Source organism: Elaeis guineensis, chromosome 8 (assembly GCF_000442705.2).
Source record: "Elaeis guineensis isolate ETL-2024a chromosome 8, EG11, whole genome shotgun sequence".
NCBI classification, from domain to species: domain Eukaryota; kingdom Viridiplantae; phylum Streptophyta; class Magnoliopsida; order Arecales; family Arecaceae; genus Elaeis; species Elaeis guineensis.
Window position 1 is genome coordinate 129,924,228 of NC_026000.2, and position 25,552 is coordinate 129,949,779.

General features: G+C 38.2%; 1 protein-coding gene across 1 annotated transcript; it reads right to left on the reverse strand.

The window, feature by feature from the left end:
- Positions 1-13,786: 13,786 nt before the first annotated feature.
- LOC105032415 (cytochrome b561 and DOMON domain-containing protein At3g25290) lies at positions 13,787-17,015 on the reverse strand. Its single transcript, XM_010906862.3, has 3 exons — positions 16,255-17,015; positions 14,656-14,910; positions 13,787-14,320 (listed from the first exon to the last, which is right to left on the reverse strand). The coding sequence occupies exons 1-3, from the start codon at positions 16,870-16,872 to the stop codon at positions 14,000-14,002; spliced, it is 1,194 nt and encodes a 397-aa protein (XP_010905164.1). The 5' UTR covers positions 16,873-17,015; the 3' UTR covers positions 13,787-13,999.
- Between the last annotated feature and the right edge of the window lie 8,537 nt (positions 17,016-25,552).

Below are 25,552 nucleotides of genomic sequence, written 5' to 3' on the forward strand. Positions count from 1 at the left end.
CATGTTTATCCCAGTGAGAGTCCTTAAATTGGTAGACGAGGGGCTTGTTTAAGGACCATATGGATTTTTTGGTCCAAGTGGAAGTTCTTAAATTGATAGATGAAAGGCTCATTTAAGAACTGTGGTGTAATAGATGTTGTGTGCATGATTGAATTAGAGGGATGCTGGTGTAGTTAAGTTTCATGTGATGAGTGTCGACAAACGTCGACTTTCGATTGTAAACTTAATTGTATATCATTGTCAATCTAATTATAATCTGCAGCAAACATGATATTGTGTATGTGTTGATCTGTGCTATTTTTATGTGTGTAAATATGGCTTCAAAGTACATCATTGCAGAGCTCAATAAGGGTGATAAGCTAGATGGTGACGTTATGATATTTGGCACCGTAAGGTTCAGTACATCCTTGAGAAGCAGGATGTTTTGAAAATACTGAACCATGTGATGGTTGAGCTGGAGTGTGGAAACATGCAACAGCACAGGAGAGATCATGTGGCTTTTCTAGTTTGGAAAAAGAAAAACAGCATTGCTCGCATTACATTGCTGAGCAGCATGGCTAATGATCTCATGTATGAGTTTGAGTCTTATAAGATGGCTTAGGCCATGTGGATTGCACTTCTGGATAAGTTTGGGGGCACTTTTGGTACCAAACTTAGGAGGTTGACCATCAAGTTTGACATACAGGTTGCGCCCTAATGTTTCGATGAGGCAGTATTTGAGAGAGATGTCAAACATGATTAGAAAGCTGAAGTCAACTGATCACAACCTCTCAGACGAACAGCAGGTGCAAGCTATTATTAGATCCTTACCTGCCAGTTGGTTGTATATGAAGGTCAATATGACTCACAATGAGTCTGTTAAGATCTTTGCTGACATAGAGCATCAACTTGTTCTTGAAGATGAGCGTCGAGAAGCTGCTAAGACATCTAATCATGCTTTTATAGCTGAGACTACTGGGACTTCAGATGCCTAGCAGAAGGGCAAGGATAAGAAGCTCCGAAACAAGAGGAGATGGCAAAAGAAGGGATCTGGAAAGCCTATAAAGAGGGCTAAATCCGATTTTAAGAAGAGAGGGAAGCATGGTGGAAAGAGAGATATGATCAAAGTGGAGTGTTATGGCTGCCACAAGATGGGTCATTTTGCTCGAAATTGTTCGGAGCAGAACAAGGTAACACCATGTGATGAGCATCCTCATATTAGGAACCTGGTACCTTTGATACCAGTGGCAGATCGATATCTTGCATGGATCTGGGTGTTAAACCAGCAATCCAGAGAAGAGAGAACAAAGATATGCAGAAGCCTGATTGGATGATGGATTCCCCTGGCATGGAATCCTAGGTGGAGACTAGGAACGAGAGAGAGAGAGAGAGAGAGGGAGGGAAGGAGGCTAGATTTTTTAGGAGAAAAAGCTCAATTGAATTCCATTCATCTTCCTTGATATTACAAAATTTGTATATATACCAAATATAATGGATTCAACAACCCGAGCCCAAAAAACTTCCTAAACTAATCCAATATATCCCATGGATTTTTTTTCAGTCCAAACACTGAGTTAGTCACCTTAAGACCTCACAAACTAAGACCCTAAGCCCTAGGATCAAAACCTGACCCTAGACCAAAACAAAAATCCTATGCAACTTCAGCCCACAAATTGGGTCGGGTCAGCTAAAATTGAGTCGGCTCAATATGCTACTGAGTCGACTCATTTCTGGACTGAGTCAACTAACTCTACTGGCACCTGCAGACTCCCGAAAGTGCACTCTCTGTCTGTTCTCACAGTTAGTCGGCTCAGCTAGGACTGAGCCGACCCACCTGGACTGAGCCGACTCCATCTGACACTGAGTCGACTCACTTTTCATACCATGCCAAAACTACTGAAATGCCTCTCTCTCTCTCTGGCATGCCCTGCAACTTGATCGATCCATTCCCAGACTGAGTCGATCCAATGCCCTGAAACTGCTCCTCCACCATAGTTTTCAGCCCTCCCTTGATATCTCACTCCACCTTGTATCCTCAAGTATCTGGAGCTCCAACCAAGTCCCTCAAAATCCTCATCACCTAAACTTCGAGCCCGTGAAGAGCTATGCGTGCCCTCCACCCTAAGACTAATCCGATCCTAGCTCTAGGATCCAATCCGATCCTAGACTTTCGGAGCCAACACCCTGACTCCACCGTTAGCTCCTAAGACCTGAGAGCACCATAAATCTCTATAATCTCCACTTTGGTGCGCCTAAGTCTTGGCACATCTGGCAACATCCTTCTGCATGAAGCCGCCGTCGATGTGCACCCTGACAGCCCCTTATGCAACCATTACGTCCGCCATCTCTCCTCAACTCCTGAGCTCCCTTGGAGACCTTTGGGATGACCGCCTCCATAGCTGAAGACTCTGGCTTGCTTTTCTACACCACCCTGGAGATTATAGACCCCTTTTTGCCTGACAGTTGCATCATTAATTTGGGACTTCCTCCCTGGAGAAATATAGTGCTCTTAGACCGACACTCACTATAATCGATGCTCCACCTGATACAGTCTCCTCAGAGCCACACAGCTCCTCTTGCACACTCTACTCCACCTGGTTCAGTGCAGCCTTGGTGCTGGTGCAGGGATATCGATCCTCCCGCACCCCTCCACTCTGAACATGTGTCACATCAGCCTCCACCTGTGAAGCCACCTTTGTCCGGTGATCCACCTAAAATCAAAGTCCACCTGACGCTGCAAACGATTCCGACTCTATCCCTGAGTCACCTGAGGCCAACCACTCAGCGCTGTCCTACTGAGCTCGTCGCTGTACCTCGAACACTGTCACTGCCTTTTCGGACCTTTTGTACTCTACGGATCCTTTTGAAGCTATTTTGGATACACCACACCCCATGGGCTCTTCCGAAACTATCAAGAGCTCATCCAACTCTTCCAACTCAGTGACTAATAGAATGAAATCTCCGAAACTTTTCTTTTCTCCTTTCCTCCTAAGCAGACACTCCCACTTAAAATGCCCCATTACACCACACCTGTAGCCCTTTTTAGCTTCCATACTTCTATCCTGCTGAGATTGTCTTCGTCCCACCTATCTGCCCTTTTTCTTCTCTTTTCTGGGCCGCTCTAACACCGCGAGACCCTCCGAAAAAATCTCCCTCTTCATCATCCACTCCTGCTGCTCGTTGGACCTGAGAACTGAGATGATCTCCTCATACACCAGTGTCTCCCTTCCATATAGCAGCATCATCACCAGTGGATCGAAGCTCTGAGGTAGTGAATATAATAGCAGCAAATTCTTATCTTTCTCTTCCAAATTCATCCCAATATTAAGTAAATACATGCTCATCCGATCAAATCGCTGAATATGATCCGCAATACCGTGCCCTCCTGCATCCGAAGACTATATAGTTGCTTCTTTAGCATCAATTTGTTGTATATGTTTTTTTTATGTACAACTAATGTAACCTCGATCATAAACCCCGAGGTGATCTCTCCTCTAATATGCCATATAGCACATCATCCGCTAAACAAGTCCTAATTGTTGCACATGCCTTTTTCTCCAAGGACACCTATTGTTTGTCTGTCATTTCCTCTGGCCTATCCTCCAAGGTCGAGTCTAATCCCATCTATACCAGCAGATCCTTCACCCACACCTTCCATATGGGAAAACTCCTTTTTCCATCAAATTTCTTAAACCCTATCTTCACCCCGCTGCCTTCCATGATCAATCCTGATCAACAAACAGCAAACTAGATGAATCTAAAAAAATACCTGATGTAGGGATGGTGGACAGCAACCCCCAAATCACTTTCTTTCTCATAAAGCCTGAAAATAATTCTAGATCTAAAATCTTGCTGCTGATCTCTACTACAGATAATTTTTTGATCTTCTCTTCTTCCTCCTCCATGCTCAACCGTGCTCTGATACCAACTATTAGGAACCTGGTACCTCTCCGATACCAGCGATGGATCAATATATTGTGTGGATCTGGGTGTTAAACTAGCAATCCAGAGAAGAGATAATAAAGATATGCGAAAGCCTAATTGGATGATGGATTCCCTTGGCGTGGAACCCTTAGTGAAGACTAGGAACATGAGAGAGAGAGAGAGGGAGAGAAAGAGGCTAGATTTTTTCAGAGAAAAAGCTCAATTGAATTCCATTCATCTTTCTTGGTATTACAAGATCTGTATATATACTAAATATAATGGGTTCAACAACTCGGACCCAAAAAACTCTCTAGACTAACCCAATATACCCCATGGACTTTTTTCTAGTCCAAACCCTGAGTTAGTCACCTTAGGACCTCACAAACCAAGGCCTAAGCCCTAAGATCAAAATCTGACCCTAGACCAAAATAGAAATTTCGTGCAACTTCAGCTTGTGAACTAGATTGGCTCAGCTGAAATCGAGTCAGCTCAGTATGCCACTTAGTCGACTCATTTCTGGACTGAGTCGACTAAGTCTGCTGCCACTTATAGACTCCTGAAAGTACACTCTCTGTCTGTTCTCATAGTTAGTTGGCTCAGCTGGGACTGAGCCGACCCATTCGGATTGAGTCGGCTCAGTCTGATGCTGAGTCGACCCACTTTTCGTGCCATGCCAAAACTACTGAGATGCCTCTTTTTCTGGCATGCCCTGTGACTTAGTTGATCCATTCCTAGATTGAGTCGATCCAATATCCTGAAATTGCTCTTTCACCATAGTCTTCAGCCCTCCCTTAGTATCTCGCTCCACCTTGTATCCCCATGTATCCGGAGCTCCAACTAAGCCCCTCAAAGTTCTCATCGCTTGATCTTCGAGCCCGTGAAGAGCTATGTATGCCCTCCACCCTAGGACTAATCCTGTCTTAGCCATAGGACCCAATCCGATCTTAGACTCTCGGAGCCAACACCCTGACTCCATCCGTGAGCTCCCAAGACTTGGGAGCACCACAAATCTCTATACCTCATTTTCTTTATATTTCTAGAACTACATTAATGGTTGATGCTAATTCTTTGTGGACTGTGGATTCAGGTGCAATAGACCACATACCTAGAGACAGAGGAGTATTTGTTGAGTACCGCCGGCTGCCTTTCAGGAGCAGATGGCTTTATATAGGAAACAACACAAGCATTGAAGTGAAAGAGATCGGAACATGCAAGCTAGAGTTGCATGGTGGACGAATCCTACTCCTACATGACATTTTGTACATTCCAAAAATTCGATGGAACTTAGTTTCAGTTGTCTTTCTTCTTAGATTAGGTTTTAGTGTGAATTTCCACAATAATTCAGTTGATATTATTTTTGGGACTAAACTTTTTGATTCTGATTTTCTTTTGGATGGTTTCATTGTATTGGATACAATTTCTAATAATGGTTATATTTCAGACAATCATTGTTTTGCTTCATCTTCTATTTCGAATAATATTTCTGATGTGAATGTTAGGCACGCTAGGTTTGGACATTGGATCCAGAGAGAATGAATAGGTTGGCAAAAGTAGGATTATTAGGGTCCTTGACAAAAATAAAAATATTTGTTTGCCAACATTTCCTAGTAGGTAAAGCAACTAGGAAACCATTTGGGAAAGGAACCAGAGCTGACTTTCCATTGCAATTGATTTATTTTGACATATGTGGTCCAATGAGTGTGAGGACAAGGCATGGAGCCTTATATTTTATCACTTTTATTGATGATTATACTTGTTATGGTTACATTTACTTGATCTCCTATAAGTCAAAAGCTTTAGAGTGCTTTAGACAATTCATGAGTTTGGTTGAGAATCAATTGGATCAAAGTATTAAGTCTTTAAGAACTAATCGTGGATGTGACTATTTATCATATCAATTCAAAAATCCATGTGGTGAAAAGGGAATCATAAGACAGTTGACGATTCCTGACACTCCACAATAGAATGAAGTTGCAGAGTGAAGGAATAGGACTTTGCTCGAGATGGTTAGATCGATGATGGCACAGGCTAACTTGCCCTTTTTCATTGGGGAGATGGTTTGATGACTGCAGCCTATGTACTTAATCAGGTGCCCTCTAAGTCTGTTGCTTCCACACCCTATGAATTATGGATGGGTAGAAAGTCGGATTTGTGTGTGCTGCGGCCCTGGGGGTCGGCAGCTTATGTGCATGATCCTTCTCATAGGTATAGGAAGTTGGGCCCTAGGGGTAAGAAGTGCATATTTATCAGATATTCTGAACACTCAAAGGACTATATCTTCATTGGTGAGAATGAAGATGGAAGCATAATAGAGCTTGAGTCGCGAGATGCCACATTTTTAGAGAATGAATTTTCTAGTAGCTAGGGGTGATGTTAACAAAGCTGTGTCATTTTATGAGATTGCAGATCAGCAGGTAAATGATGAGAACCAAGGAAGTGAGGAACAAATAGTTGTACCTCCACCTACTAATCCAAGTGGGAGGATATTTGAGAGTCCTTAGAGACAGTTGCGTAAGAGTAGCTGAGAGAATGTTCCCCGATGTCATTTCGAGATCGAAGAGGAAGCATTAATAGTTACTCCAGGAGATGATGAGGAATCGAGTTCAGTTCAAGAGGCTCTCTAATACCTTACTAAAAATAAATGGATGAAGGCAATGGAAGAGGAGATAGAGTCTATGAGGACTAACCATGTATGGGACTTGGTTGACCTTCTGCCAGGCCGAAAGGTGATTGGGAACAAGTGGGTTCTCAAAATTAATAGAAAGATGGATGGCTCTGCTAAGAGATACAAAGCTCGTTTAGTAGCTAAAGGATACACACAACAAGAAGGTATTAATTATAAGGATACCTTCTCGCCTATTGTGAGATTCACTTTCATTAGACTTATTCTGGCTATAATTGCCAAGTTGGACTTGGAATTATATTAGATGGATGTAAAAATTATATTTCTCAATGGAGAACTAGATGAAAAAATTTATATGGAGCAGCTATTAGGTTTCATTAAGAAAGATCACGAGCACAAAGTTTACAGATTTTAAAGGTCCATTTACGGACTTAAGTAATCATCTAGACAATAGTATTTGAGGTTTCATCGAGCTATTTCATCTTATGACTTTTGGATGATTGATGAGGACCACTATGTATATAGAAAGTGGTTTGAGATAGATTTTATCATATTATCCCTTTATGTGGATGATATACTATTAGACGAAAGTATTCTATCTTTCATGAATGCCATTAAGAGTTGGTTGTCTTTGAATTTCGAGATGAAGGACATAGGTGAGACAGAATTTATTCTTGAAGTTAAAATCCAAAGGGATCACTCCAAGAACCTAATCATTTTGTCACAAAAATCATACATTGACAAGATTCTTGGGCGATTTAGGATGAAAGACTGTGAGCCTATAGATACCTCTATTGCTAAAGGTGAAGCTTTGAGCCTTGAGATATGTCCTAAGACTCAATCTGAGAGAGATTCCATGAGGAAAGTCCCTTATTTCAGTGTTGTTAGGAGCTTGATGTATTCAATAATGTCCACACGATCCGATATTTGTTATACAGTGGGTCTTGTAAGCTATTATCAGTCCAATCTGAGTCAGAAAAATTGGCAAGCGGTCAAAAGGATCTTGAGATACTTGAGGGGCACTGCCGATTATAGATTATGTTATCATGGGAGTGACTTATAGTTGGTGGTTTACTCAGATACTAACTGGGGTAGAGATCTGGATGAAAGTAAATCTACTTTCGATTATGTATTCTTGTTGAATAATGGTACCATTTTTTGGAGCAGCAAGAAACAGACATGCATGGCATTATTGACCATGAAAGCAGAATTTGTTGCATATTCTGCTACAGTGCAAGAGGCAGTATGGCTGAGACATTTTATGGATCATTTAAGGATCATTGGTAGAGAGATAGAGCTAATAAGACTCTATTGTGATAGTCAAGCAGCCATAGTCTACATGAAGGATCCTAAGTATCATAGCAGGACGAAACACATAGGCACAAAGTATAACTTTGTGAGAGACATAATAGCACAGAAGGAAATAACTTTATAGTACACAACCACATATGAGATGGTGGCAAACCCTCTGATGAAGCCAATCCCTAGAGACGTGTTTGTTGAGCATGTGAAATCTCTAGGATTTTGTAGATTGTAGAGTTTTGTGTTTCCTTTTTTTTATGTTTGAACATGATGTATGAACATATTTGTTTTGAATGAATAAATATGATATTTTTTATTTAGTGATTGTTTTCTTATATCATAGTGAACACATACACAATATGGTAGTATGTCGTATAGGTTGGTAAGGTTGGCTTTCTCACACGAGTAGCCACCTTGGGCGTTAATGAGAAGTGAGCCAACATGAGACATTTTGTATTTCTTAGCATTGAGAATGGCCGCCAAAGGATGCCCTATGGTATGCAAAAACACAATGTAATTTATAATGTCGTCCTGGTAAGAGATCAGGATGAGATCCAAGAGAGACATAATATATAGATCGAATTATGGATTACCACCATCCATAATACATGTAGCCAGATGCGAGAACTTCTTCAGGCACTATGAGAGCGAGCAGAGTGGTAGAATTCGGGTCAAGTGCTGGAGGTGCTTGGACTAAGATCTGTATGGTGTAAAGTAAAGAAAATTGACATATGCTCTTATAGAATAAGAGGTACACCATAATATGTGTTTCATACCGCATGTGCTTAAGAACCGCGATTGGGAAGCACGTGAATGGAATCCCTACTTCATTGCTGTGTGAGTCCCAAAAAGGTATAGAATCTTTTCATTGATGCCCTTATTACTTTGATAGTATCATGAGGTGAAGAGTTAGTGTATGCTACTTTGGCATGTATCCAAAGGTTATGATAATGCGACCTAAAGGAGTAATGTCAGAAAAGTAGCTAATTCTGATCTAAATGATATGTGGACGAAAGAAAGATCATGTCCGATATATACACACTATGCTTGTGTCTGAGATATGTCCGTTATGAAGCTATTTTTACGAGCATCATAAGTGCGGACACAAGGCATATTAGAGATCATAGTGGTAAGGCTCTGGGTGATAAAGACTTATGAGAGATTAGAGATACCACATATGAGTGTATATAGACAGATCCAGGGCATCTGAAGCATTTTTATGATAAATCTGAGTAATAATAAGGTTGTAGTCTCTTATGCTGGTCTTGAGATAGATTTCTAGTATAAGAACTCCCAAACTTAGTGCTCATGTGGTCACGACGATACACTCAGTATGAAAATCCAACAAAGCCTTGTGTAGATCATCCCATCATGTGTGAGTAGGAGATATTAGAATATAGGGCACCCATGATGGGCTGACCCATATCATGACCCAACCCAAGTTAAATATTTGATTTAACTATTTAAATTTTGAATCCAGAAGAGGATGCCCACTTGGTGGTTATGCGCCACTTATTGGTTATGATCTTTTGTGGGCACCCCTTAGTTGTTATGCTGAGATGGAGGGAGAGTTAGAGGGTCATGCATCCCTTCTGAATGAGATCCGGGGTTACGAGTTATTTTTCGATGGTTTCTTATGAAGTTTTATTCGTGGAGTATTCACGAAAAAATATGATTTTTTAAGGAGGCTTCTGAGATGAGATCTTGAAGCATTTTTTTCTTATTCCCTCTGAAAAAAAAGAGAACTAAAAGAGAAAAACATAGAGTTTATTGTTTTTTGAGAGTGGATTTGGGTGTGCTCGTTATGGAAAACATACAAAGTTCGGCTCGTGATCTTGTGTAATACTGTTTGGAATTTATTCGTAATGAAGAAGGAGAAGCTAATCAACCGAGAGTTAAAACGATCTTGGGAGTCAGATTTTACTGCAATCTTCAAGTTCGTATTCGGGAAAATATTCTACACAACTTTTACAATTATAATTATAAGATTGCTTGTCAGGGTTGGCATAGTTTTTAGGATCTTTTAAACAAAGCTTGAATTTTTAAAATAGTTATGGAATTGACAACAGCATGTAATTGTTACAGCATTTAAGTATTAGCTACTTCTAAAGCTAGAGCTGAGTTAATTCATCTATCGATGATAAATCCGAGTCTTTGAAATTTCTACTTGATATGTCAATTGAGACTTGTGATAAATGATAAAGCATGTCCTTGACAATTATTGGATTATCTGCTAGTGGGTTCATCATGATTTCCAAGTTATTTATTATTTTTTAATTTTCAATTTCCATGGAAAGCTACTGCAGACTTGAACTAAACAACAAGCTTGTCTCTTATGATTATGAGATTACTTACCATTGGATGGCAAGCTTTATAGACTTTCTATCAAAGTTTAGATAAAGTTTCTCCTTATAACTATGGAATGATTGCCACGGGTAAATGTGAGAATATTCAGAGACTATTTCTAAAGTTTAATTTCCAGAGTCTGGAGTTGAATGCTTTGCAGGTTTTCTGCCATTTCTGGATTTTTGCTTTCCTTTTTTTTTTCACAAAATAGCACTTGAGACTTGCAATTAGTGACAAGCTTGTCTTTTACAATTATGGAATTAGTTACTGGGGATGTCACGCTTCGAGGGCTTTCAACCGAATTAATTGATATCAAATTTTCCCCTTACAACTATTGAATGTATTGTGATATATAAACGTGAGAACATTTAAACGTTGCTACGTCTAAAACTAGGGTGTTAATTTATTTGGGAAAGGCAGATCAAAGGGTGGCCATCTCTAACTTTTGGTTTCATGAAATGTTAATTGAGGCTGGCAAAAATTATGTGATTGCTACTAGAATTAACTTAGTTTGCAGGTTTTCTGTGGTCTCTAAATTTTCAATTTCCACAGAATGTTACTTGGTGCTTATGATAAACAACTAAGGCATTAGTTACTATCTTCCCTTTGCGATTACGGAATGGATTGTGACATGTAAATGTGAGTTATTTAAAATTTAGCTATTTCTAAAGCAAGAGCGGGGTTAGTGCATCTGATAATGCGGGTAATCATCTCCAAATTTTCGGTTCACATCAGGGAATTGATCCAAAAACCGAAATAATCGATGGGATGAATGCATGTGTTATAACATTGATGCTTGTGATTTTAAATTTTTTTTGGGTTGTAAGGTGTGAAGCATTGAGATGTTTTCCAATACTTTCTCTGCCTGTGAAGTTTTGTTGGAATTTTAATTTATAAAAAAATAAATTTTGAAAATAAAATCAATCTCATTTTCTTTTTGTTGTTTTTCCAAAGTCAAAATTCTTTTCTTTTTGGATAAATTATCCTTTCAACTATAGCCTAATTTAACTTACACCCCATCGACTTTATAACATATTAAACTAGTCCTTCAAATTTTTAAAATATTCTAATATGTCTACCATTCATTTACCAATGAATAGTATTAATTTTCTATTTCAATAAACAAAAATACTCTTTATTCATATTAGATGGATTATCGACAAGAAAATGATGGAGATGGAGGGAGTTACCATGGAGAGAGAGGATGGGATTGTGGAGGTTGGCATGGCAGGGGATGATGGAATCAAAAGAATCATAGATGGGATTAGAGGAGGAAGAAAGAGGAGGAGGAGAAGGGATTAGGAGGAAAGGGAGGGAGAAGGAGAGAAAGCACTCATGGATGGATTTAGAGGAGGAGGAAGATGATGAGAAGAAATGAATGAGGAGGAAGGAGAAACAGATGCTGCCGCTAAGGATGGAGATGGAAAAAGCCACCATGGAGGAGGGGTCATGAGTGGGCTTGGAGAAAGAGAAGAAGTAGGTGAAGAGAAAGAGGAGATGGAAGGAAGGGTTATGGGTGAGCTTGGAGGAGATGGAGGATGAGAGAAAAAAATGAATGAGAAGAAAAGGAGGAGAGGAAGGAGAGATCGTCATAAGGAAGGAGTAGAGGTAGTAGGAGCTGCCATGGAGAGAGACATGGATGGACTTGGAGGAGGAGGAAGAGAAATGGGAGAGGAGAAAAGGAGGAAGGGAAAGAGGGTTCATCGACGAGGTAGATGGAGGTGGAGGGAGAATTATGGAGGAAGAAGGCTCATAAGCATGCTTAGAGGAGGATGAGGAGGAGAAGTAGATGAGAAAAAAAGAAAGAAGGAAAAATGAGGGATTGGAATGGGTGGAGATAAAGGGAGGCATCATGGACGAAGAAGGCTCATAAGCATATTTAGAGGAGACGGAAGAGGAGAAGAAGGGGATGAGAAGAAAGAGGAGGATGAGGAAGGAGGGAGGAGAGATGTTGGTGCCAAAGATAGAGAAAGAGAATAATCGAAGAGAAAGGAGGCAGGAGATAGGAATAAGGATAGTTTAGTTATTTTATAAAATAATAGCATCACTCTGTTAATAGAAATAAATAGTAGAATCATATTGAAATATTTTGAAATTTTGAATGATTAGTTTGATATGTTTTAAAATCAAAGGATGTAAGTAAAATTAAATTAAAATTGAGGAGATATTCTTGTAATTTATCTTCGTCAATATGTGAAAGCAAGTTTGCTTGCTTAAATAGAAATTCTTTTCAAGGAAGCTCAAATTAGGCTTCAAGGGGGGTTAGCTGGTGCCCATGCATGTGCAAATGTAGGCAAGATTTTTTCAATCTTCTATTTCCTTAAATAAGACCATATTCCGATCCATCATGGATGACAAGCATTTGTTGATGTATCCTGTTCTGGCATCAAACTTACCATCCTCACTAATAGCCGGTTTAAAAGGTTTATCAAGCCCACTGCTGATATCATTAGATGCGGGCAAGAAGTCACGATCAAACACCACCGCTCCCACCAGAATGATCAAGTGGCAAATGATGGTAGCAGAAACGTTGTTGATTGCTGACTATATTGACCTTTAATTAAACCTGAAGATTATCTCTCGTCTTTGTCACAACACTGGAGAGCCACCAAATGTCCGTGATTCTCTATCTCCTACTAAACATGCAATGTGTTCTTTTTTTCTTTTTGGTTGAAGTCACCGTCACCTATAACAAACAGAGACGTTCTCAACATGCTGGTGCACGAATGGTAAAGCAGTATGTCATAGATTGTGTTGTCTTCAATGTTTCCTCTTGTACGACCATATAAATGCATAACTATAATATTGTTTTTAAATTTCTCACTAGTATAAAGTGGCCGTCCATGATGATTTTTTAAAAAATTTTAAGTTCTTTAGCTACATCATCATTCCCAAATGTTGAACCAGATTCTAGACTTTGGACCTTGATGCTACATAATGGAAGTGCTGGGGACCTCTTCTTCCTTTTTGTTCCCCTACTTTACTACGTCTTTGGGACTAAAGAAAGTGCTTTATTGTTTAACCAATAGCATTAGAAGATCATGGCCAGCACAACGTTTGGTGTGAACGTGAGGACCATGAGGCCAGGTGCATAGGCATGAAGAATCAAATGAGATTTGACAAGCCAACACTAAGAAAAGGCCTTCTTTGCAGCTTGGACACTTAAAAGTCAGTAGATGGGGCATGAGGTTCTAGTTAAAGTTTCACAACACCAATGGTCTATGTCAACAAAAATAAAATTAAAAAAAAAAAAAAAAAAAAAGGAGATCAGTCGGTGGAGTCTCCATTAGAGAAGTTTCTCTACTCTGTAAATTATTCCACGTTTTACATTGACTCAAAGCACCTCAAGGACTTCTATCGTGTGTACGAATGCTCATAACAAAAGACTGACTTCTTTTGACTCCCAATATTCTAACAAACCCCCAAGAGCCGTGAGCTCCATGGCCCATACCTCAACCATTGTGTTCCAAAGAATATTATCATAAGAAGAAGTTGGTGTTCAACACTTCAATGTTCCTCTAAATCCCCATCAATAATACAAGTTTACTGCCACGGATGCTAAGGAATGAAAATAATGATAGGAGGTATCATTCTGACAATCTGAACAAGTCCTTTCACACAGAATAAAATTGATATTGAAAATGAAAATTTGTATGATAGAATATATCTTAAGTAGCCCACCAACCAGTATACAAGATGCAACATAAACGGCAACCAAAAGGTGAACACGTAGGGGGAAAAAGAAAACTATTCGACACTCTTTATCTCATAAGAGAAACTGAAGATCTGCACTAATTAACAAACCGCAGAGCAGAACGGAGTTAATCAGACAGACAGTGGCTGTTGCACGCCATGGTGCCCGCCTGTAGAATTGGAGCCACCATAAGGCTTTGTGGACTTGTGCGACTTTCTCCGCAGAACTATAATCCAAGTAATGGCTTCCAATGACAAGGCAATACCACCCAACATGCTAATCACAGTGATATATGCTGTAGTCCACTTCTGATCAGTGTTTAAGATTGTCAGGCCTTTGAAGACATTGATGACACCCAATATAATGACTGTGTATCCTACCAAGTGGTGGTAGATGTTCCAGTAGAAGCGATACTTGTGATCCTTGTTGGGTCTCAGAAACAATGCACAAACCTACAAAAACCAACTTTGGTTTATCAGATATATCATCAGAAAGTGTGCCATCTTAAGAAAGATAATGATTAATGACTAGGTGTCTGAGGAAGCCTTGAACAACTCCATTAAAATTAGGAGAGACTGAAAACTGTGAGGTCAAGCTTATGAGACAGTTTTTGCCAGAGTTTCCAGAGATACCCAGTATAAGTGATCCTAGAGATACAGGAGAAATCCGGCTATGTAAAACTGAACAGTGACAAAATAATTCCTCATCTAGTTTTTTTAAGAAAAAAAATAGTCTATACTTTCAAATTTCACCTATACATCAGGGGATATGGAGTGATATTTCTTACCTGTAAGGTGGCAAGAGAGAACAGGGTAATCCCAATGTTCCGATGAGTGGTGTACCGTACTCCCTTAGACTTGCTCCCAAGATTGAGACCGGTTGCCCAGCCAGCAACCCCCACGATGTAACCGGTGAGCTGGCATGACAAATGAAGGTAAAACCATGCAGGGTCTGCTGACTGGAATGTCTTCAGATATCTTGCAATTATTGCTCCAATTGGAAGCACAATTCCCCAACTCACAGCATTCAAAACTCCATGTATCTGACCAGCAAAATTAAATAAAGATATGAGACAGGTTTATATAAGTACTATCAGCAGAAGATAATCAGAATAAAGGAGAGGACAAAAGCTCAACTCTGCTCATGGTCACGTAAAGGCTAATTATAAGTTTTTATAAGGATTCATTATAGGCCTCAAAGTGTCCTTCAATGCATATATCCAAAGCAAAATGAGATTGGGAGAATTAATATTTATCTGTTGAGTAACCCATCTTATCTTTCAAACACTAACATACAACGGTAACTTTACATCGATGGTTATGCCTACTGATCAGGACTACAAGCAAACTACTGCAGACACATTCATTAAAGGACCACAAGCCATTGGTATTCCCAATCAGCCCCAAGGATAGTTTTTCAGAGAGACCAAGGGGCACTCAGCATGGTGTTTCATTGTGAAAGATGTCATTCTAAGGATGGTACAGAAACAACCACCCACTGTATTTGGAGACTTGTGTGTAAGGATGGTGACTGATGGAAACATGCGCTCCTTGTGTATAGAGAGCATTTAACCATAAAATAGGTGGGTGGTTGGGCTCGATTACAGTTTTGTCTGTACTCTTAGTGATAAAGGCAACAATTATACTGTAAAACAGTGTACCCCAATGAAATTTTCTGAAATATAAACTTGGGTTGAGCAATTTGAAAGCTATTGCTGAACAGCTATCACCGCATCACTGTGTACCACAAAATCAAGTCCAAACAGAAGCAAACCGTTGATTTCTTTTTCCTCTTAAAAAATACTAGTTGACAGAATTAAGAGTGGTTGAGGTTGCACTTTCTTCTCTGATAAAAAAATAAATAAAAAATGAAGGTATATGATATCCAATGCATCTAAACAAACGGTAGAACACAACTGAGAAAAATCAAACATAGAAATTATAGCATCTCCATTTTAGTCCCTTAGCCTTAAGTATTCTTCTCCTCTTTTTTTTGTGAAAAAAAAAAAAGGCTTAATCTTCACAAGGCCCTAAAAATTTCCATCTTGAAGTTCTAATTTAACCATTCATCCTCTCCTTACACAACTTGAAGTTTTTTAGATGCGGATATATGCAGCAAAGAGTCCACCTTCACTTATGCTTTAGTCTCAAACGTAAAAAAATAAAATTAAACTTTACTTTTTAATTATTTTAATGAAAAACGCTCGAATTCACCAACCGAACAATCATTTTTTTAAAAAAGAAGAAAAAAAATCAAAGTTCAGCAATTGCTTACGGAACAAAAATCTTTTTCGAGAAACCCTAAAAAAATCATTTTTTTTTCTTGAAAGAAAATTTAAAGAAAAGGATAGAATCTCCCAAAAGATTAAATAAAAACAAATACTCACATTCCTCTCCCTCGTAATGGAATCCCCGGATCCGGAGCTCACCCCCCGGATCAAATCCAACTTGCCCTTGGACTCCAAATTCTCGGGTTGGAAAGCGTGCTTGTCCGGCACGCCGTTCGTCACCGATCCCCCCACCTGCCACACCTCGTTCACCACCGTCATCTCCTTCCCCAGCTTCAACGTCCCAAAGATCCTCATGAACCCGCCGGCGTACTCCGCCGCCAGATCCGACGTCTCGAACGCGATCTTCGACTCCTCCAGCGCGTACCCCGTGATGTTGTAGGTCTTGACCCCCATCTTCCCGTCCGCCTGCCGGAACGCCACCAGCGCCTGGGACCCGGCCATGCCGCTCCCAGTGGGGTTGATCGCCCACGCCACCCACCCTTCTGCCGCCGCCGGTGGCGCCACGAAGGCGATGGAGAGCGCCGCGGCCGCGCGGTCGTAGGTCCAATGAAGGGAGGAGGAGAGGTGGGGGAGGTCGCTGCAGGCGGCGAAGATCCGGTTGGAACCCAGATTCTGGGAGGCGCAGCCCTGTGCTGCGGCGGTGGTCGGTGGATGGAACCAAACGGCGGCGATGGCGGCTGAGAGGAGCAGTAAAGCAGCGGCGTCGACGGCCATGGCGGGCGGCGGACAGAACCCTCGCTTTCTCCTTCTCCTCCGGGACTTTTGGCCGAAGAGCGAAAATTTTATCCCAGTACTAGAAATTAGTAAACCTCTCAAGATTCCATTAGAGGAGTTGGATTATAATTTGCTGTTTGTTAAGGGACGTAGCTGTCAAAAATCACAGGACCAGAGAGCTCCTTGGTGGAGGAATTAATGGCTCTGAGCGAGAATTTATAGTGGAGCGAAGGAGGCGGGAGTCTGGTGATCCGCAGGAACCAAGTAGAGAGTAAGAATGCTAACACGTGTTTCCTTTTCGTTGGTGGACGTAGGGCATACGCTGTGATAAAGGCGACTAACGTGTTCTAACAGTCAAAAAGGTATGCATGCGTTAAAGCGGATGCCGAGTTTTATTCGGATTCGGTTCGATGGTCGGTGAATGGTGAGGTAAGTGCGTTGATGGAAGTGATATATTTACTATCGTTTTCCAAACCACACCACTTTTTGTGCTTCGTCAGAAATGCGTGGAGTGTAATGTCGAATTGGTTTGCTTACGCTTGGTTGCTTCTCCGAAGAAAGGGGTCACGCAGAGGGTCGGTGCCGCTCATCCCTTCTCAGCGATACTTAATATTTTAATCAAAATATTTTTCGATTGAGATTAAATATATCTATCACGAAATCAACAATATGATTGTTTGAGTGATCTCTTTCGTGATTGAGTAGATCAAAACATTATATGGATTATGACGATGGATATATTGTATTCATATTCGTAATGTATAAATGTAAAGAAAAATAAATGAGCTGAGATGAGTCTCACTCATTTTTTACGCACAAGATAAAAGGGTTCCGTGGGTCCACGAACGTATACATTGACGTCATATAAATTTGGACCACAGGTGTTCGCCGTTCGGCCGTTTCCATCAGGGCTAAGGAGTGGAGAGTCTCCCAAAGTTTGGTGAGACGCGCGGTAGGAACAAGTTTCCATTGGTAAGTTTGATACCGCGAACGGTGGAGAATTCTCTGGTGTGGAAGACTGGAGCGACGAGGCTAGCGGGTCCGACGGGAGTCAAGAAATACTTGGCGCGTGAAGCGGTGGGGTCGTTTTCCAATTTTGGCCTTCGTGCTACGTCAGTGTGGCGATAGCGTGACGTTGTTATCAAGATTCCAATTTAAATAATCTTCAGATTTTCTATAAGTTGGACGTACGTCCGTGAGTCCAGATAGGAACTAGGAAGAAAATTGTGGACCGGAGCAATTTGAAGATATCAACGCAATCAAGCCCGTCTCGTTCTGTTGACGTCAACTCAAAGGACTCCCTTGGTTCTCAAGAGGTGAGAAAGAGATATGGTAGTTTTTAACAAGTGGCGAGAAGTCGTCATATTTGATTAAAATTTTAAAATAAATAAAATAAAAAAATATTTTTATGGAAAGATATTTTTTATGTTCTATGAATAATGAAAATTTATGTAAAAGATGAATTTTAAAATTTTTTATGAGATAAAAATTGATGATTTTTTTTTCAAAAATATCTTTTTACAATTTACGATAGTAATTCTATAAAATATCAATAGATAGTTAAAATGAAATACTAAAAATTAATATATAATGAGATCTCCATTTTTTTTCTCTTATAAATTTAATATAATATTATATTAATATTATCCTAATATTTATATTAATATACTATAATATTTATATTAATATAATATAATATTTATTTTAATATATATTATAATATTTATAATATATTAATATTATTTTGATATGTATACTAATATAATAGTTTTATAAATATTAATATAGTATTTATATTAATTTATTAATATTACATTAATATTATATTATATTTATATATATTAATAAATTTATTATATTAAAATATTAATATAATATTATATTAATATAATAAATTATTATGATATAATATTATATTAAAATATAATATTATTATATTAATATAATATAATATAATTATTTATCTAAAATTATGAGCAAAAAGATATGGTCTTATATTTATTAAGGATATAATAATTATTTTACATAGTATTTTTAGAAAAATAGATGCTCAACAAACATAAGCCATTTTATAATAGACCATTTTCTCATGATCAATCAAACATGTCAAAATTATATTTCTAGAAAATAATTTTTTGAGAAGTTATTTCTTAAGAAGTTGATTCATAAAAAGAAAAGTTCTTTTCGTAAATCAAATGAGTTCAAAGTATAATGATATACATAGGACTGGAACTAAGCTTGGGCCAGTCCGAGATCCATCGAGTTGGGCGACTTCGGATCGGACTTTGGGCTCGGCTTGAAATAATTCAAGCCAGACTCAGATCTAAATATAGGATCCGTTTGTCTTTTCAATTGAACTCAGACATATCCTTGGCCCATTTAGTAGTTTGAATATCCGATCCGAGCATAGTTTTCTATTCAAATTGGTTTAGTCTGAATAGCTGGCCTAAGTTAGCCCCAGCCTATCTATTAGCCAGTTAGCATTAACTAATTAGTTTAATCAATTAACCTGAATATAAAGGATCTTCCAGTGTTCCATCTTCGATCTTTCCAACTTCCCCCATCAAAGAGCCCTAGCCCCTAGCCCTAGTCTGTGTCCATCCGCCATCGCCATCTTTCATCTTCTCCCATTGCCTATGTCAGTCTTTTATCTTTCCCCATCAGTCATCGTTGACTCCGATCTTCCATCTTTCCCCATTGACCATCGCTAATGCGATGACGTCAGTCTTCCATTTTTCTTCATCGGCCATCACCAATGCCAATCTTTCAATTTTCGCCTATCACCATTCACTGTTTTAGGTATGGCTCCTACCGAATCCTCCTTCTCTGGACCTCCAGTCTTTGTATTCCACAATCCCTATTCCCTTGTCCTCTCGAGATTAGGGTTTTGAAGTTAGCCATTGGTATTTCTCTGATCTTTGCCCTTAATAGGTTGGTCATCGATGTTCTTCAGTCGCCATTCATCATCAGTCATAGCAAGTACCTCTATTGCTTATGATAAATTAATAACTAGGATGTCTTTGTTGGGATGTCTTTGTTGTTGTGAGACCGTTAGTTCTATTTGAAAATTTGTAAATAGTGAGTACTTATATTGCATATGAACATAATAAGTATTATATATATATATATATATATATATATATATATATATATAAACATCATCTAAAGTTACTCACTATTTACATATATAAACATCATCAAGAAATACTTTTAATTTGTGAGTATATGTTGATTTATGCTATAGTTTGATATACTAGTTCTTTTTAGTAATTTATAGTGTTATTTGTGCAGATTATTTTGCTAATGTCTGAATCTAAAATAAGTGACAATGAGACTGTTGAACATATAAGGAATAAGGATGACAAAAATAAAGATAATTCTGAAATTGATTGTAGCAAAGTTTCTAAAAAAAGATCTTGGGTATGAAATTATTTTATTAAGAAAAATATTGGATAGATCAATAAACTATACACAAATATTATAAAAAATATTAAGTGATAGTACTAAAGGAAGAACCAGTCATCTAACACGCCATTTTGAAAATGTTAACAAAAGGTATCAAAAAGATTCGGCTAATCGAATGTTTATAATAACAAGCTCAAAAGATCCAGTGAAGTCTTGTAAATTCAATCAAGAAGAGAGTAGAAAACTTCTTATAAAATTTATCATATGTATTGAGCTTCCATTTCATACTATTGAGCATTCTATTTTTTTGAATTTTATGAGATCTGTTCAGCCATTATTCAATGTTATAGGCCGTAAGACTATAAAAAATGATTGTATCACTTTGTATCAAAGATAGAGAGAAAAATTGCACGATGATTTTAAAAAATTAAGTTCTCGGATAAGTTTTACTAGTAATATTTGGACACCAAATTAAAAAATTGGTTACATATCCCTCATAGCTAATTATATTGATTCGGATTTTATTTTGCATAAAAAGATAATTAGTTTCAAAAAATTATCATACCTCATACAAGTTTTGCAATCAAAGATGCTATTAAAAAGTATCTTTTTGAATGAAAACTAGATTCTAAAATATATGCCATTACTTTGGATAATTGCACTATAAATGATATTGTAATTCGAAAAATCCAAGATCATTTTTGTTATGGAATGTTGCTTAGTGCGCAGTACAGTCATATCAGATATTATGCACACATACTAAATATTATGGTTCAAAATGGGATAGATATAATTCATGAAACTATTGAATGTATAAGAGAGATTGTTAGATGTATATCTGCCTTCTCAGATATAAGCTTTTAATGAAATCGTACAACATATAAGACTTTCTGTTAGAAAAAGACTCATTTTGGATGTTATTAAAAGCTGAAATTTTGCTTATAAAATTATTGCTGCAAGGCTCAAAATCTGAAATAAGACAGATCGAATCGAATGAGGCTGGACTGGAGCGATTCTTGTGATCCGATAAAAATTTCTTCAATCTGCAAAATCAGTCAAAAAATCGGATGGAGATCCTCCGATTCTTGACCCTCCGATGCTTAAGTCAAATTGAGCCTTGTGAGCAGGGATGAAAAAGAGTGGGAGAGAAAGAAAAATCGAATAGAACTGGAGGAGGAGTGGGTAGGAGCCAAGATTCTGATCTAGCTTTCTACCGACAGAGTCTCCCCTAGTTTCAGAGAGCAAGACTTATCGATGAAAGATCCCTGACCCTCTATTTATAGAGAGATTGAGGAGGCCGTTCCAGAGTTTGTTAGACCATTAGAAGAGTTTGTTAGGTGGTTAGAGAGCCACCTATAAGTAAGCTGGTGTATATCTGTATATATGAGCTGGACATGAGATCATATCTGACTGTATCTGCCAACCATTTATGAGATTGTGACCAGCTGTGGCTTGGTTGTAGGAACCACCATAGACATTCATAGAATAATTAAGTCCGTCAAGATAATAGTTCACTTCAGTAGATGATCAAGGAGAAATAGAGACTGGTCATAATAATCATCCCAAATATAAAAGGCACCGTGATTTAGATCGATAAATATCCGACCTGAATATTTTTTTACCAGATGAGACTGGTCATCATGGACATAAAATATCAAGGTATCTCTTGTTTAGGTTGGTAAAATACCAATCTGAATTTGCTTATCGATAAGTTGATCTGTTGTAACTCAATGTTTTGAGATTGATATCTCTTTGATCTCATATGATGATGCTATGTGTCTTGGGACCGGTTTAGTGCACCAACACTTCGGCCTCTACTTCCTATATCTGAGATGATAATTCTTCGATCAAATTAGAAAGTAGAAGTATCTTCATATTTACTCTACAAGTTGAATTTTTATCAGTTTGGGAGATGTTTGCCATTAAGATCGAATTTTATTAGTTAGAAAATTTTATCTCTGTACTTGTTTTTCGGTTCAATTTTCATCGATCGAAAGATCTTATCTCCATATTAACCATTTGGCCTAATTTTTATCGATCAAGAGATCTTATCTTCACATTTGCTTTTTAGCTTGATTTTCACTGGCTAGGAGATTGATTTATGTCACAAATTGACATAAAAAGTATCAATTAATATCTAAATTATCTAACTTTATTAGGAAATTGATACTTGTTATTATATTTTGTAGAATAAGAGGTCATCAATAGAAAGAACAAGGAAAGAGGATTCCAACGGCATAAATTTTACGCAAAACGGAGTTAAATTGACCCAGAAATTGAAGAATGAAGAAAGAAGACTCAATTGGGTCAAATCCGAGTCAAATCAGGTCAAAATTGATCAAAAATCAACTGATTTGGTGATCTGGTTAGCCGCCTGGTCACAGCAACAGGCGTCTGGACCATGGACCCATCGGCATACCATAAACCAGCCAATCAGCGAGTCTCAGCTCACCGCAACGCATCACGAGCCCGATCCACGCACGCGGTCCAGGGCTCATGAGGAGAGAGAAGAAGGTCCGAAGGGCAACCTGGTAACTTCACATCACTCGATGGTCCGATCTTCTCTGATCAAGATCCAACGCTCCACATTTTTACCCATCGGACGGCCACCATCACAGCCGGTCAAGATCCAACCGTAATCAAGGCAATTGCAGGAATCAATAAACACTAGGACAACACGGATCCTTCTGCAGCGCGATCCAACGGATGAAATCTTTCAGCGCCTTGATCGGATGGTCCGCGACGCATCCGACCTGATCCCATCTCTGCAGCATGATCCAACGGCAGCGCTTCACCCAGATCGTGATCCGACGGCCCAGAATCACTTCCGGCTTGATTTATTAGATGAATTGGGTCCTTTAGATGAAGATCGGACGGCTGAAAAATTTTAAGGTTTCTTGATGGATTTAATACTTTTTGAGCGAGATTTGAGCCCCTAAACCCCCCTAACAACCCTCTAAAATCTCTTAGTCCACATCTAAAGTTTTGAAAATTTATAACCCCCAAATGCCTATAAAAAGCCCCAAAGGCCCTTGTTTTAAGGATTGGGGATTCTTTCCTTCCGATCAAGCTTGTAACCCTAGATAGTGGGTTTTTAGCTTTTTCTCAAGCCTCGAGCTTTGAATTTTTGTAATAAATTTTTTTTTATATAAAATCTTATTTTTATGCAATTTTATCTCTTTACATTATGTAATTTATTTTTCTTGCAATTAGGATAGTTTAATTTATGCAATTTAAATTTTATGCAATTAGGTTAGTTTAAATTATGCAGTTTAAATTTATGCAATTAGGATAGTTTAATTTATAAAATTAGGATAGTTTATTTTTTGCATTTAAATTTTGCAAGTAGATTTAGATCATGTCTAGCTAAGCATCCCTTCTAGGGTTTGCGACGAAGCTAGATCATGAGTAGGGATTTTACATAGGGTTCTTTCTTTTTCTTAGGGTTTTTTTTTCTTTTCTTTTGTCAAGAATTTTTGATGAACTACAATTGGGTCAGAGTCCCTTCATAGTTCATGCTTGATTCAGTGCATAGGAGGAGAAAACCCTAAGGGATCTAGTTACTACTCCCCTGTAAAGAATCTTGATGGGTTATCGTTGGGCCTTAGTCCCTTCATAATCTATGCTTGGAAAGACAAGAGGAGTAGTCGTTAGGATCAATAAGAAAAATTCTAGATAGAATTCTCTAATCTAGATCTAGTGGATTCAAAAATTCTAGATCCTTAGTCTTATTGTCTTTAGCAAACAACTTTCGATTTTTGATTTTCGTTAAAGCTCGCTTGAGCATAGATTTGAAAATATTTTTAAACTAAGTCTCTGTGGGATCAACCCGTACTCGCTGGTCTGCTACTCTGCACACTGTGCGCTTGCGTTTTATTTACAAATTTTAAGATTTGCACATCAAGTTTTTGGCGCCGTTGTCGAGGATTTGTGTTTTAAATTATTTTCAAATATTTGTTCTTCGTGCTTTATAACTCTCTTTCTTTTTCCTTTAGGTTTCTAGATTTAGTTGGTGATTGCTGGAAAAACTCAGGTACGCTTCTAATTTCTTTTTATTATTTTTAGTTAATTACTTTTCCTTTTAGACCTAATCATTTGAATTTACTTAATCACAAAAAAAAAATAAATAAATAAAAAAAACAAAAGATATTTCATAATCATGAAGTAAAATATCAAAATAAAAAAAAATTAAATTAAAATCTTTTACATTCTTGGTCATCTTGTTTATTTGCATTTGCATTTTCATAATTAATCTAAGGGCATCAACCCATTAACAAGATAAGGTGGGATTTCATTACCCTTCTTAGCCCAAAAACTATCTCCATCATATTGCATTACCTAGACCTTTAATCTTAAAATCAATTAGACGTCAACCTTAAGGAATTCGAGCTCAATAGGACAAGGAACCCTAAGAGTTCTACCAAGTTTGAGTTGTTTGATTAGTTGGTGTCTAGGCAAGTCCTGAGGTGGTTTGTTAAATTGGTTCAGTTGCTGGCCTGGCCAACTCGTTTGGTGTCTAGAAAGGCAACGATGAGTGAACCTCCCACCTCTTATACTTACCTGGCTAACTAGTTGATCAATCTCCACTTGGAAGGCTTGAAGGGTCATCTTGGAACAGTTAGGAGCTGTCTAGATTTAGGTTAACCCTAGGATAGATTGAGTTTAATTTATTGTTTCACTTATTTGAAAAATAAAAAAAATTATTAAAATTTAAATTAATTTGGTTACTTTTCTTTAGATTTAGGACTCCTTAGGATCTTTTCTTTAGAACTTTTTCTCTTTTCTTTCTTTTTCTTATACATAAAAATTTTTATAAAAAAAAAAATTATATAAACATCGAAACCGTACACCTCATGTGTGGAGAAGAGTGTCGGATCGTCTAGTTAGAATTGAGTCAATTCCTGTTGTTCCAATGGCTGAACCAATCCAACCCATGACCCTTAAGATTTGTGTTATCCAGTTGGCTCCATCCAACCATCTTGTATCAGGTTGCCACAACCACAGCTAATAATTTTTAAATCAAACCTCAAATCATAAATATGCTTCCAAAATTCACAGGATTAGAGGATGCTTATATATTTATTAGAGAATTTGAGGAGGTATGTGCAACCATGAAACTGCAATTAACAGAGGATGAGGTCAAACTTAGATTAATCAACTTTGCCTTAAGGATAATGCTAAGAAGTGCTTTATAGTCTGCCAAACCATTCTGTCACTACCTGGGAGGGCTTTGTGAGAAATTTTTGAAAAAGTATTTTCCCATCATAAAACAGCT